The sequence below is a fragment of the Juglans microcarpa x Juglans regia genome, chromosome 6D (assembly GCF_004785595.1).
Source record: "Juglans microcarpa x Juglans regia isolate MS1-56 chromosome 6D, Jm3101_v1.0, whole genome shotgun sequence".
Taxonomy (NCBI): Eukaryota; Viridiplantae; Streptophyta; class Magnoliopsida; order Fagales; family Juglandaceae; genus Juglans; species Juglans microcarpa x Juglans regia.
The window spans coordinates 27,119,914-27,131,783 of NC_054604.1; the positions used below are offsets into that span (position 1 = coordinate 27,119,914).

General features: G+C 37.4%; 1 protein-coding gene across 3 annotated transcripts; it reads left to right on the forward strand.

Moving 5' to 3' along the window:
* The first annotated feature begins 6,406 nt into the window (after nt 1–6,406).
* LOC121234057 (meiotic recombination protein SPO11-2) lies at nt 6,407–9,411 on the forward strand. Of its 3 annotated transcripts, XM_041129862.1 has the most exons (11): nt 6,407–6,661; nt 6,794–6,877; nt 7,082–7,211; nt 7,293–7,430; nt 7,536–7,624; nt 7,984–8,112; nt 8,203–8,297; nt 8,456–8,518; nt 8,599–8,675; nt 8,764–8,891; nt 9,029–9,411. In XM_041129862.1, exons 1-11 carry the CDS (start codon nt 6,581–6,583, stop codon nt 9,161–9,163), a joined length of 1,149 nt encoding a protein of 382 aa, XP_040985796.1. In that variant the 5' UTR covers nt 6,407–6,580; the 3' UTR covers nt 9,164–9,411. The 3 variants fall into 3 exon arrangements, 2 of the variants coding, with proteins under 2 accessions (XP_040985796.1, XP_040985797.1); XR_005934285.1 differs by lacking the exon at nt 9,029–9,411 and having other exon boundaries at nt 8,585–8,675; nt 8,764–8,833; XM_041129863.1 differs by lacking the exon at nt 9,029–9,411 and having other exon boundaries at nt 8,607–8,675; nt 8,764–8,897.
* Nucleotides 9,412–11,870: the final 2,459 nt, after the last annotated feature.

Consider the following 11,870-nt stretch of genomic DNA (forward strand, 5'->3'; position numbering starts at 1 on the left):
TCCTCCCTGTCTCGACTATAAATAAGGATGTCATCAAAATATACAACAACAAATCTACCAGAAAATGGCCTCAACATTTGGTTCATTACTCGCATGAACGTACTAGGAGCGTTGGTCAATCCGAATGGCATAACTATCCATTCATATAACCCATCTTTTGTTTTAAAGGCTGTTTTCCACTCATCTCCGGGTCGAATTCGGATTTGGTGGTAACCACTCCTTAAATCGATTTTTGAGAATATTGTAGATCCATGTAGTAAATCTAGCATGTCATCTAAGTGAGGGATGGGAAAACGATATTTAACAGTTATCTTATTTATGGCTCTACTGTCAATACACATACGCCACATACCATCCTTCTTTGGAGTAAGTAGTGCAGGACACGCACAAGGGCTCATGCTCTCCCGAATAAGTCCATTTTCTAAAAGTTCTTGCACTTGTTTCCTCAACTCTTCATACTCTTTTGGATTGAGTCGATACGCCTGATGATTTGGCAGTGCTGAACCTGGAATGAGATCGATTGCATGTTGAATATCACGCATGGGAGTAGTTGCCGAGGGAGCTCCTCGGGGGCTAAGTCTGAAAAATCTTCCAAGATAGAGATGAAATCTGGAGGAATTTTATTTTCCTGAATTATAGGAGCCTCATGCGAGATTAATAAAAAATATAGTTCCTGATTCTTTACTCTCTTCTTCAAACCGACGCATGGACAGTGTTCTAGAGGAAGAAGAATCCTTTGCCTTCTGGAAATCTGTGATTCTCATGGGTTTTAATCGAATCTTCTTACTCCCACAAGTTAGCGAATATGAGTTTGAGTACCCGTCATACTGGACCTTCCTGTCATACAACCAAGGTCTTTCTAAAAGAATGTGACACGCTTTCATGGGCAACACATCACACCAGACTTGTTCACTGAAGTCTTTTCCCAAAGAGAAAGAAACTAAGCATCTGATTTTAACAACCATTGACGTATCATCAATCCAGCTAACTTGATAAGGTTTAGAGTGAGGTTCTTGCTTCAACTTTAGTTTCTCGACTAAATCAAGGGACACAATATTCATTCCACTTCCATTGTCGATGATCAAGTTCATTGCTTTATCTTGATGCTCAACTCTGGTATGGAAAATATTCGTACGCAGCCAAGAGTTGTCTTCATCAGCTTTCTGCTTGTAACCTGTTAGAACTCTTCGAATCACGCAGACGGGCAACTCCGACCCCTCTAACTCTACTTCAGGCACCTCTTCTTCTTCTTCAGCACCTTGCACCATGACTAACTCGCCCACCTTGCATTTCCTTGCATGTATTTTCTCCATTTCATCTTCCTCACAAATAAGTGCAAAGCGTTGGTTCTTTGTAGGGCATACTACAGCAAAATGCCCTTTTCCTCCATACTTATAGCACTCGATTGGGCCTCTTTTTGCAGTAATTATCTCTTTTCCTTTGGCCGTGCTACTCTCCCCATTTTTTTCCAATTTGATTCGCGCTGTTTGTTGTAGATTTCCCAGGGAGTGAAATTCCCCGAGTGTCGCCATCACTGTGCCCGAATAAATTGCCTCTTCGCCTCAGATTGGACAACTTTTGCTGGGCTTCTATTCGAAGAGCAAGCTGTTATGCTTCCTCTAAGCTGAATAATTGCACCACAGTCAGTTCTTTCTGAATGTCCTCACGTAAACAAGCCTTGAAATGAGTTAAAACTTGCCTATCCATCTCTATTACCTGACTACGTACTGTGAGTTCATTGAACTTGGCAGTATAATTTTCTACTGTCAAGTTTCCTTACCTTAGCACCAATAATTCTTCAAAAAGAGTCTCCTCATAATCCAATGGTAGGAATTTCTCTTTGAGGCAGAGTTTCATCTCATCCCAATCGATAATAGGTGGTTGTTGACGTCAATGCAATTGCTCTTCTAAACTCTGCCACCATTCTCTCTCTTGCCCCTTCAATTTCATCCTTATGAACCAAACTTTCTTTTCGGTTGCCATATTAAACCATTCAAAATAATCTTCCAATGACATTAGCCAATCATGAAAGCTGTTTAGGTCTAAGCTCCCATGATAATCAAGTACATCCACTCTAATTCGCTTAGATGCTTCATCAAAGTGCTTGTACTCCATAGGTTGTTGGTATTGCCAAGGGAAACGGCCAATGTGGCCACCTCCCCGATGCCGATTGTTCTCATCATGGTTTTCTCCACCTGTACCTCTATCTTGTTCATTATTGTTGCTCTGGTTCGCTCCATCACCACAATCTTCCTCACGATTTTCCTGGTTAGGAAAGACTTGATTCCATATAACCCCCATTTGTTGCGTAAGGTTGTTGAGTTGAGTAGTTATCTGAAGAAATATTTTGTCACGTTGCTCTTGCGTGAGTCGGTTACTATTGTTATATTGTCGTCCACTTCTCATACTCATGTTTACGACCACGGAAAGGAACCTGTGACTAATGCCAAAATTGATGTAGAACTGGGAATGGAACAAAGAAAATATGCTGGGAATCTCTCCTCACATACTCTCCGATAAATTCGTTGGAGTCACACCAATAAAGAAGATAATTTTCTAACAAAGAAATCAATACTCTGTCTTTATTCATTGAGCAATCTCTTTTAATAGCTATTGAGATTACAAATTCAAATTATAACAAACATAGCTGAAAATCAGCTTTATGATAGAAACAAAAATTCAAATTTTAAATAGCTACAATTAGCTTTGCATATCCAAATAAAACTAAACTTTGAAATTTTAAAAAAAACAAATGGCCAAGAGACCAAGTCTTTAGCCTGGCAGAGTGTTCAAACACAGTTCCTCCACCATTAGTCAACCACAAAGTGCCTCCTCCTAGAGTAGGGCAAACCTGAAATCCTTCCAAGTAATCGCGGTCCTCGGTCCTTTTTTGGACCACATCGAGCATAAAATCGATGAGCTAGGCGCCTTCGAAGTAAGGCCCTTTAGCCCAGTTGTTCCCACCGATTTTGTAGTACACATTCATCTTTTCTAGTTGAAGATCAGACTCACCCTGGTGCCTCCCTAACGGATCTAAGTCGTGCTCCACAAACTCCACTTCCCAAACCTTGGCTGTGAAGGGTCGATTGAAAGTGGGCTTGAGATGTGAGAGTAGGTCACTCAAGGATGTGCGGATGTCGAAATTCATCTTCTGGATGGAATATGCCTGGCTGAAGGGCTCTACTTGGTCCAAAAAAAAAACTCAATGGTGAGAGGAGGCCACTCAAGGGCATAGGTCTCCCATGGGGGATGCCATACGAGGGGTATAAAAACATCCCTGCATCTACGATCAATCAACCCATAGAATCATCGACGTTGTTGATGAGGTGCATCTCGGTGATCAAATGCTCCATTTTCGCGAGATCAATATCTGACGGCGTGTTAATGGAGGCAAGCGGAACACTGAGAAGAAGATCCGAGAGTTGAGAAAATAAGATGGGATTTCTAAGAACCGATGAAATAGGTATTTCTTTGGGCGTAACTTATGTGGACACAGCCACACTCTCCTCCATCGTTGCTGCCTTTTCTATGCATTTCTCTGCGACTTCAACTTCATCCTTCGTTCCCTTTTTTTATGCACTACCGATTATATGTTTGAATCCGTAGTTGCCAAGTCTTCTTCATCTTCATGGTCTTGCCACTCCACGAGGGATTACTTCAAAACCTTGTAATTTTTGTAGAATCGGTCAACCGAATCCCTGAGATGCTGAAGTGCTTCAAGATTTTTTTTCCATGGGCATCAAATTTTCTTGCTGTTTCTTGAATCTAACTCTGTCGTCTCTGAAGAATCGTTAGGCTCTAAATACCACTTGTTATAAATCTCAGTAAATTAAGAAGCAAGATTGTAAAAGAAGATGACAATTGGAAAGGAAATGGGTTGAAGCTTATTCACTGAAATTCATACATCCATACATTTATCACTCCACGAATTCATTCGAGGAAATTCCCAAACCTCCCAGGAAAGTTCCAGAGATTAAAATTCAGAATAATTCCCTATTTATTTCCTCTGCCTATTTATATGAACATACAAATTCAATAACAACCCTCTCAACAGACTCTACTACAGACACTGCCACGCTACAGGACACATGGGATAGACTAACAACCAGCAAGGATAAAACGCAAAGCTTTAATAAAAGTAAAACTCCATAGCATAGCGTCGAACGACACTGTCTGGATTAATTCCTTCCCAAATCAAAACGGCACCGCATGAACCCTTCACTTACCGACCCCGTTTGGACTCCCGTGGATGCCCCCACCCTTTTCGTTGTCTTCACCCCTTTATTCTTTGCTCATGGTTGACCTCACTCATAACACCCCAAGCTTCTAACAAAGTGCCAAAACAAATGGGTAACTGGTAATCGTGGCCTCAACTCTACCTTTCATTAATGCGTTTGGTATCGATGGAGTTGGCCGGGGGCACGCATAAGTATAAACCATCGATCGATCCTCATGTTTGCCAACTTGGCAGGGCGACATTTGGGGGAGCATACGCGCGTGCTGACAAAGGCTGCTTCGAGCACTCAACTTTTGGCCTTTCGTGGAGTGGCACAAGATCTGCCTCTTGGCTTATGTCGAGATATTGATTCCTTCACACAACAATTTGCTTCTCGTATCGACGAATTAGAAGAGATGTCAACCGGCAACCGTATCTGGAAACAACGATTAGTGGATATTGGTACTGTCACTGCACAGCAAGCAAAGGATTGGGGATTCAGTGGTGTAATGTTAAGAGGTCGTGCGACATGAAGACATTAATCATCCAATGGGAACACATCGCGATGAGAAGGCAATTTTGTGTGGCGTCCATGGCTGGCTGGAAAACCCTTGAGCTCAACACATAGATTCCAGCCTAAGGCGGCTGTCTTGACTGATCTTTAGCTGTAAGGACCAAGTCCTTAAAGGAGTAGCTAGCTAAATTACTGGCCTAAATCATGCTCAAATTTAGGTGAAATGGTTTAATTGCAACAACAGAGAAGCCACTCTTTTGTTTAATTAGTACTTTCTAGGGTACAAATAACATTCACCACAATTTAAAATGTTGTATGTTCAATTAGAGATTTTCAGATCTCTTTATACTTCTTTTTCAAACTTAAAGGATATAAAGTGAGAGATAGATAAATGTACTTTACAATACTTCATTTAATACTGTCTAAAACATTTATTTAAACAGTTATAAATACTATAAAAATTTCACTTTATATGTGTATCTTTATTAATCTAATTTAGATAGACACATATATACCAAAACCAATGTAGGTTAAATGGAAATTTCACTTTTAAATTTAATATTGATGGTTCCTAAAAAGGAAACCCAAGTTTGACAAGGTTGTGGCGGGAGGTATTATTAGAAAGGACGGTGCTACTCCCACCGATGGGAGCTCCCGCTGGGGCTCCGGCTAATGTTTTGTGAATTTTTTTTTTTGACTTTTTTTTTATGTATTTTTTAACATTTTAAATATTTAAAAAAAATAAAAAAAATATAATATTATTAAAAAATATTTACTTAATCATTAAGTAAAAAATAATAATAATAAAAAAATAAAAAAGTCACAGCAGTAACTTTGAGCAGAAAGAATGAGTGGAAACACTAGCATTTTCCTATTAGAAATAATGATGAGGGGCTTTTTATTCATGATTTCTCAAGCGGCATAGGACATGGAGCAAGTAATTTAGCTGAACTTTCTGCTTTGAGGATTGGTTTTACCATCAAGTACTGCAAACTTTTTGATCTTATTATATATGCCTTTTGAGTTTTGAGTTTTGCCATACTCATAGAGAAGGCAAAGGGATAGCTTATCATGGCCTCTCTCTAAAATTGGAGCTGATGGTACTATTAGTGCTTCTTTTCATGAGTTTATTCAAAGTCTTCCCATAAAACCTTTGTTCTAAGTGAGTGTTATCAATAAAATTGAGAATCTCGTCTTTTTTTAAAAAAACAATAGATGACAAATGAAATATAATACTCATCGAAAGTTTGATATTTTTCAAAATAGTTATCTAAATAGTTACAAACACTATAAATTCTACTCAGAGCATCCTCGTTGGCTTGACCAGAGTTGAATGATGGCTAAAATTTAAATAATCTGTGCCAAAAAGCCACCATATTGGATTGGGCATTTCTAAAATAATTTAGATTTCAGCTACAGTGCTTCACCAAATATAGTTACCTACAGTTGCTTTATCAAATATTAAAATACTAATTTCTCACTCTAAGAAAATAAATTAAATTAATTAAAATATAATTATTATTAATATTTAATTGGTAGAATTACAAAATGTGATAAAAATAAATTAAATAAATAAATTATTAAATTAATAATATTTTATTATTATATAAAAAGTAAATAAATAATTCAATGTAAGGATTGAATTTAAATGAATAGATAAATATAAATTTATGTGATATTAGTTAAAATTTGAATATGAATTTAGTCGATCCAACGAATGCTCTTGATGTCTATATTTTACATTTTTTTGCCCCCGGGGCTGGCATCTTTCAAAATATAACGTGGCTTGCGCGCCAATGACTAACAAGCGGAGTTTCTAATTCCTCCGCAAACACCGTCCACTCCACAAAATGGGAGATCTACGTAAATCCTCAATGAGGTTCTTCTCTGACCAAAATCTTTGCTATGCCGATATCCTCCCTCCTTCCGAGGTAACACCGTCGTCATCATCGATATTATCATCATTCATCATTCCTTTTCTTTTGGTTCAATTCTTCTTCTTCTTTTCTTTTTTTTTTTTTTTTTTTTTTTTTTTTTTTTTTTTTTTTTTTTTTTTTTTTCAGATACGAGCTAGAATCGAAGTGGCGGTGCTCAATTTCCTCAGGATTTTGGCCTCTCCTACTCCTGCGATTTCCGATCTCCCTCTGGTATTTTTATCCAGAGTAGTATTTTACAATTATTCAGTCTTTGATTACATTGTACTCATTCATTAGCGTATCGATTTGCTTGTCTGCTGAGAAACCTCAGGAAAAGAGCGGAAAACCGAATGCAAAATGTACTTTTCGTTACGGATATTACGTTAAAATTTTCTGTCAATTATTTGAGAATCTGAACACGGTTGGTTGAAATAGATCAATAGAAGGTCGAGCAATTGTCGAACGAGCAAAGGACTGTTGGCTCAAGTGTCATGTGTTTTTCTCTCTCACTCCTTCTGCACGAGGTCTTTAATGAGAGCTAATACCGCTAAAGCCTTTATTCGTGGTACTGATTTAATCAAGAAATTTGTTTCGCTTCTTAGAGTATCTACGTTGACGAGCATGCCAACTGTTTTCTGCTTGATAGTGTGGAAGGTGATGGAGATGTGCTTTGGGGTTCTGGTGCAAGAAAAACGCGTCACGCAGAGGGAGCTCTTCTACAAGTTGCTTTGTGATTCTCCGGATTACTTTACTTCTCAATTGCTGGTTAACAGGACGATCCAAGGTTAATTGCCTCGTCTCCATTATTTGCTATGATTATCTGATTGTCTTAGAATTTTGTCACAATACAGATTAGTGTTTCTTAGTTATTTTAGGAATCTTGTAACAGATGTTGTAGCATTGCTTCAGTGTAGTCGATACAGTCTTGGAATCATGGCATCTAGTCGAGGACTTGTTGCTGGGCGCCTGTTGCTGCAGGTACGTTATCCAACTGTTTTTAGTTCGATGAATTGTATTGCAAACAATGCCCAATTGTACAAAATCAATGCAATAAACCAGCCAATTACTTGTACTCAGGATTGACTTACCAGCTTTAAGCCTCGGGGCATTGGCAGCTTGTGTCATTTTGTCATACATACGAGTCTTAGCGAATTATAAAATCAGTTTCATAATAAAAAATGGATTCTTAATTGCAATAAGAATTGAAGTTCACAAGCCAACGTTTCAAATCTAGATTTCTGTTTCTGAGAAGAAAGGTTATGTAGTAGATCATATTAGCAGATGTTTAGAGATTGGTTGTAATTTCACCCTGCTTTCTTTAAATCCTGCGAGCATAGGAGCCAAACCAAGAGGTTGTGGATTGTTCTGAGTGTGGATTATCTGGGCATGCTATATCTGGTGACCTGAATAGGTTAGAGACTTTGATTTTGAATACGGATGCACGGTACATCATTGTAGTGGAAAAGGTATCTTCTTTGCTCAAGCTTTCAAACAACCACCTATGATGGCTCCCTAGTTTCAATGCAACAACATTTTGGGTACTTGCATTTGTTTAGCATGCAATATTCCAACGGCTGGCCGAGGACCGTGTGTTCAATCAAATTCCAAGCATTCTTATCACAGCCAAAGGGTATCCCGATATTGCCACAAGGTAAGTTTTGAATAGCTCGGTCCACTGAAGCTTAAGCTCCAACATTTAGATAAATGCCTTCATCAAAACTTTCAACACACCATTGAGTTACTTATGGTGGATCTATTTATGCTTTCATTAAATGCTGATTTCAAACTAAATTATGAGGTTGAACATAGGTTTCTTCTTCACCGACTGGCCCGTGCTTTTCCGGACTTGCCGATTTTAGCTTTGGTTGACTGGTATAGGCAACCCTTTTTCTTTCCCCTTGCAAAAGTTATTTGTTAGCACTCACTTGTAATTTCCAGAAATATTTTTCAAGGAATCCAGCCGGATTAGCTATTCTCTGCACCTTCAAGTTCGGGAGTATAGGAATGGGCCTGGAGGCATATAGATATGGTAGTTTTCTTGTTTTATCATGCTAAAACTGCCCCCTACTTTCTTCTTTCGTAGAATGTAACATGTCAATGCCAAATACATGATTTAGCATGCAACGTGAAATGGTTGGGACTTCGAGGAGATGATCTGGAGATGATACCTGAACAATCCCTGGTTCCATTGAAGCCAAGGGACCTGCAAATTGCTAAAAGTTTGATGTCCTCGGAAGTCTTGCAGGTAAACCACCTAGAATCACAGAGCTCTGGCCCTTTCATAGTTCCTCCTAAAGTCCTAAGGGGAAGAAGGTTGAGTGCATTTTTTGGAAAATTTTTGGTATTGTATAAAACCGATCGAGTACAAACTTGTTTTGGCAGGAGAACTATAGACGAGAGCTGGAAATAATGGTTCAGCATGGTCAGAGAGTAGAAATCGAAGCTCTGTACTTCCATGGATATGATTATTTAGGGAAATACATAGCAAAGAAAATCGTACAAGCCAATTACATCTAGCAATGGTCCCTGATGGGTACAGAAAAATATTGTTCAAGGAAATAGTGTCCGAGTAAATTGATAGAAGTATGCGAGAGCATAGCAATCATGTACATAGCCTGTAATCAGCACTAGCTGTTGGGCGGTTTCGGTTGTGGGCCGTGGCGAGAGAAGAGAGAGACCACGATGTACAAAACGATTGCATTTAATCAAATCAAGAGCCTTCTGATGTCGGTTTCTCTTTTAGTAAAGTATGTCTTCCAATGATCATTGCGGTCAGACCCGATTCTACCGATACTGCTTTAATTGAAATATTCAATTTTCACATTTTTAAGGTTCCAATATTTTTCCAATGGTGTAGCACTGACTTGAGGGCTCACCGTGGTAGAGATATGGAAAACTTTGGTATTTAAAGGAATAGTCAACCACGTAATGCGGGAATTTTGGCTCTAGAGAGATTTTCATACCAAAGTAATTGGAGAGCTATTCAAATTTGATCTTCCCGAAGGGTGAGTTAGGCAAATGAAGTAGGCCATGGATTGGAGAGAGAGTACCCAATTAGCTCTCAATTCCATTTTCTTAAGCATTTTTGATCGATTAAACTTCGACATTACAATGCCGAGCTTCCGCGATAACATGGAAGATGGGTGGATCAAGTCATACTTCCTATAACCGTTCCTGAATATGAGCAGAACCATGTCTGTTGTCTGTACCCAAGGTCGATTAACCAATGCTGGTCCCAATAAATCTTAGGCCACCAATACACAATGAAAGCACGGGCTTTCCCCCAAATTTACTCCTGATAGTGATCGATCTTGAGTGAGTTTAAAGTCCTATACATAGAACCAAGTGCCATAGAAACAATCGTAGCTCTTGTCCCAGTGTTGCCAAAATGAATTTCTCTTCGACCAACGAGAAGGGGCCGTACACCAAATTTAGAAGCAAAGGAGTGCGCTTATAGATGGGGGAAGAAAACAAGTAGAGAAAATGATTCTAGAGGAGTGAAATGACTCTCAAGGGAGGAGTGCTGCAAAGTGGCAGTGTTGGGTGGGTATTGTGTTTGGATATTGAGCTGAGTTGAATTCTCTATAAATAGTAATGAGTTGAGATGATAGATTGAATTCTGTGAGGTTTACCTAAAATGAGCTTAGATATGTTTAGATGTTAAAATGAGTTAAAATGTATTTATAGAAAGTTGAAAAAGGTTGTGAATCTTGCATGTAAATAGGTGTTGAGTTAAAAAATGTTGTTGAGTCCCATACGTAAAGATATTTTGAATTGACATGAGTATAGTGATTTGAAAATTAGGTGTTTGAATGTTAGAATAAATCTTAAATCTGACCGAACTAAGCTAAATTCGGTCAAGAAATCAAACGCAGCCCAGTAAATAAGATATTAAGGTTGGGCTAGTAACCATGGGGGAGGCATGACAGAGGCTGCAGGCCCAATTAAGTATTGACTAGGTCGAGTGGAGAGTTTAACAGAATAAACGTGTTTCGGGCTAACTTGGCTATGGATTAGTTCGAGTTCTTCATTAATTTCAATCGCATTAAATATTAATGATGATCGGAGTGCATTCAGGTTGAACTGTCTATAACTGGTGATCAATGGGCACAAAAGCGATTGTCTTGATCGGAGTTTGACTTGCATAGTCAGCCCTAACCGTTGGATTCCCCAATTGGGCACGTGGACTAATTCATAGATGTATCTATGCGAGTGATAGGCTATTGCTGATTAGAAGATAGTTTGTCGGAGGCAATGAAATCAGAATGGATAGAGATTTGGGACATAAGATTAAGGTTGAGAAATACTTATAAAAAAAAAAAAGATTAAGGTTGAGAAACACTCAACTCATCTTATTTCATCTTATCATTATAATTTTCACAAATTCTTACATAAAATATAATAAAAAATTTATTTTTTTAAAATTTTAAAATAATAATAATATTAAAAAATAATTTCTTAATAATATTTCATTTAATTTTCATCTTTCATCTCAACTCATTTCATTTCAGCTCATTATCCAAACCTAACTTAAGAGTTGTATTATTTTCAAGTTGTGTAAAACATACCATTCATATCATTTAAATGGTAAAATTTGATTTGTAAGATTCAGGTTTTAAAATTTATCTTCTAAATAAATATTTTTTACACATCAGTTTGAAAATATATTTCCTATAAGATTAATATGTTCAATTAAATTCAAAGATTAAATATACGTTTTAAATATTGTATAATTATTAAGGGAGAGAGTAATCCATGGTGTTATTTGATTTGTAGCTCTTTCAATTATTGAAAGTATTTTTATATATAAATTATGATAGTAGTGGGAAATTATTTCACTAAAAGTCAAAAACAATGTTTGAAAATCTATTTGCTAGCTGAAATTCTAGGAAAAACTAGAAACAAAAATAGTAAGATTTGCTTTAAACAATTAACTGAGTTTTGGAGAACCAAATGAAAAATAAAATCTTTTTTTATTTATGTTTTTAAATATAAAAAAAATCTATATATAAATTTGTTTTAAAAAGATAATTATATTTTAACTACTTGATAATTATAAGAGAAAACCTTATGAACGATTAGGCTGTTGAATACCCAATAACAACCCTCCAATTACAACCTGCCACGTAGCTTTTCTATTTTACATGCTGTGTACTTGTTTGCACTGAAGCCTTCATTCTATTTCTCAATTTGTGTCTAACATTTCATCTCCCTCGAAGCCTCA

Excerpts from the sequence above, each read along its gene's own strand:
- LOC121234057 (XM_041129862.1), top strand. The coding sequence starts at position 6,581 with ATGGGAGATCTACGTAAATCCTCAATGAGGTTCTTCTCTGACCAAAAT. Across the intron at positions 6,878-7,081 it reads CGATTTCCGATCTCCCTCTG|ATCAATAGAAGGTCGAGCAA; the intron begins GTATTTTTATCC and ends TGGTTGAAATAG. Across the intron at positions 8,113-8,202 it reads ACATCATTGTAGTGGAAAAG|CATGCAATATTCCAACGGCT; the intron begins GTATCTTCTTTG and ends GCATTTGTTTAG.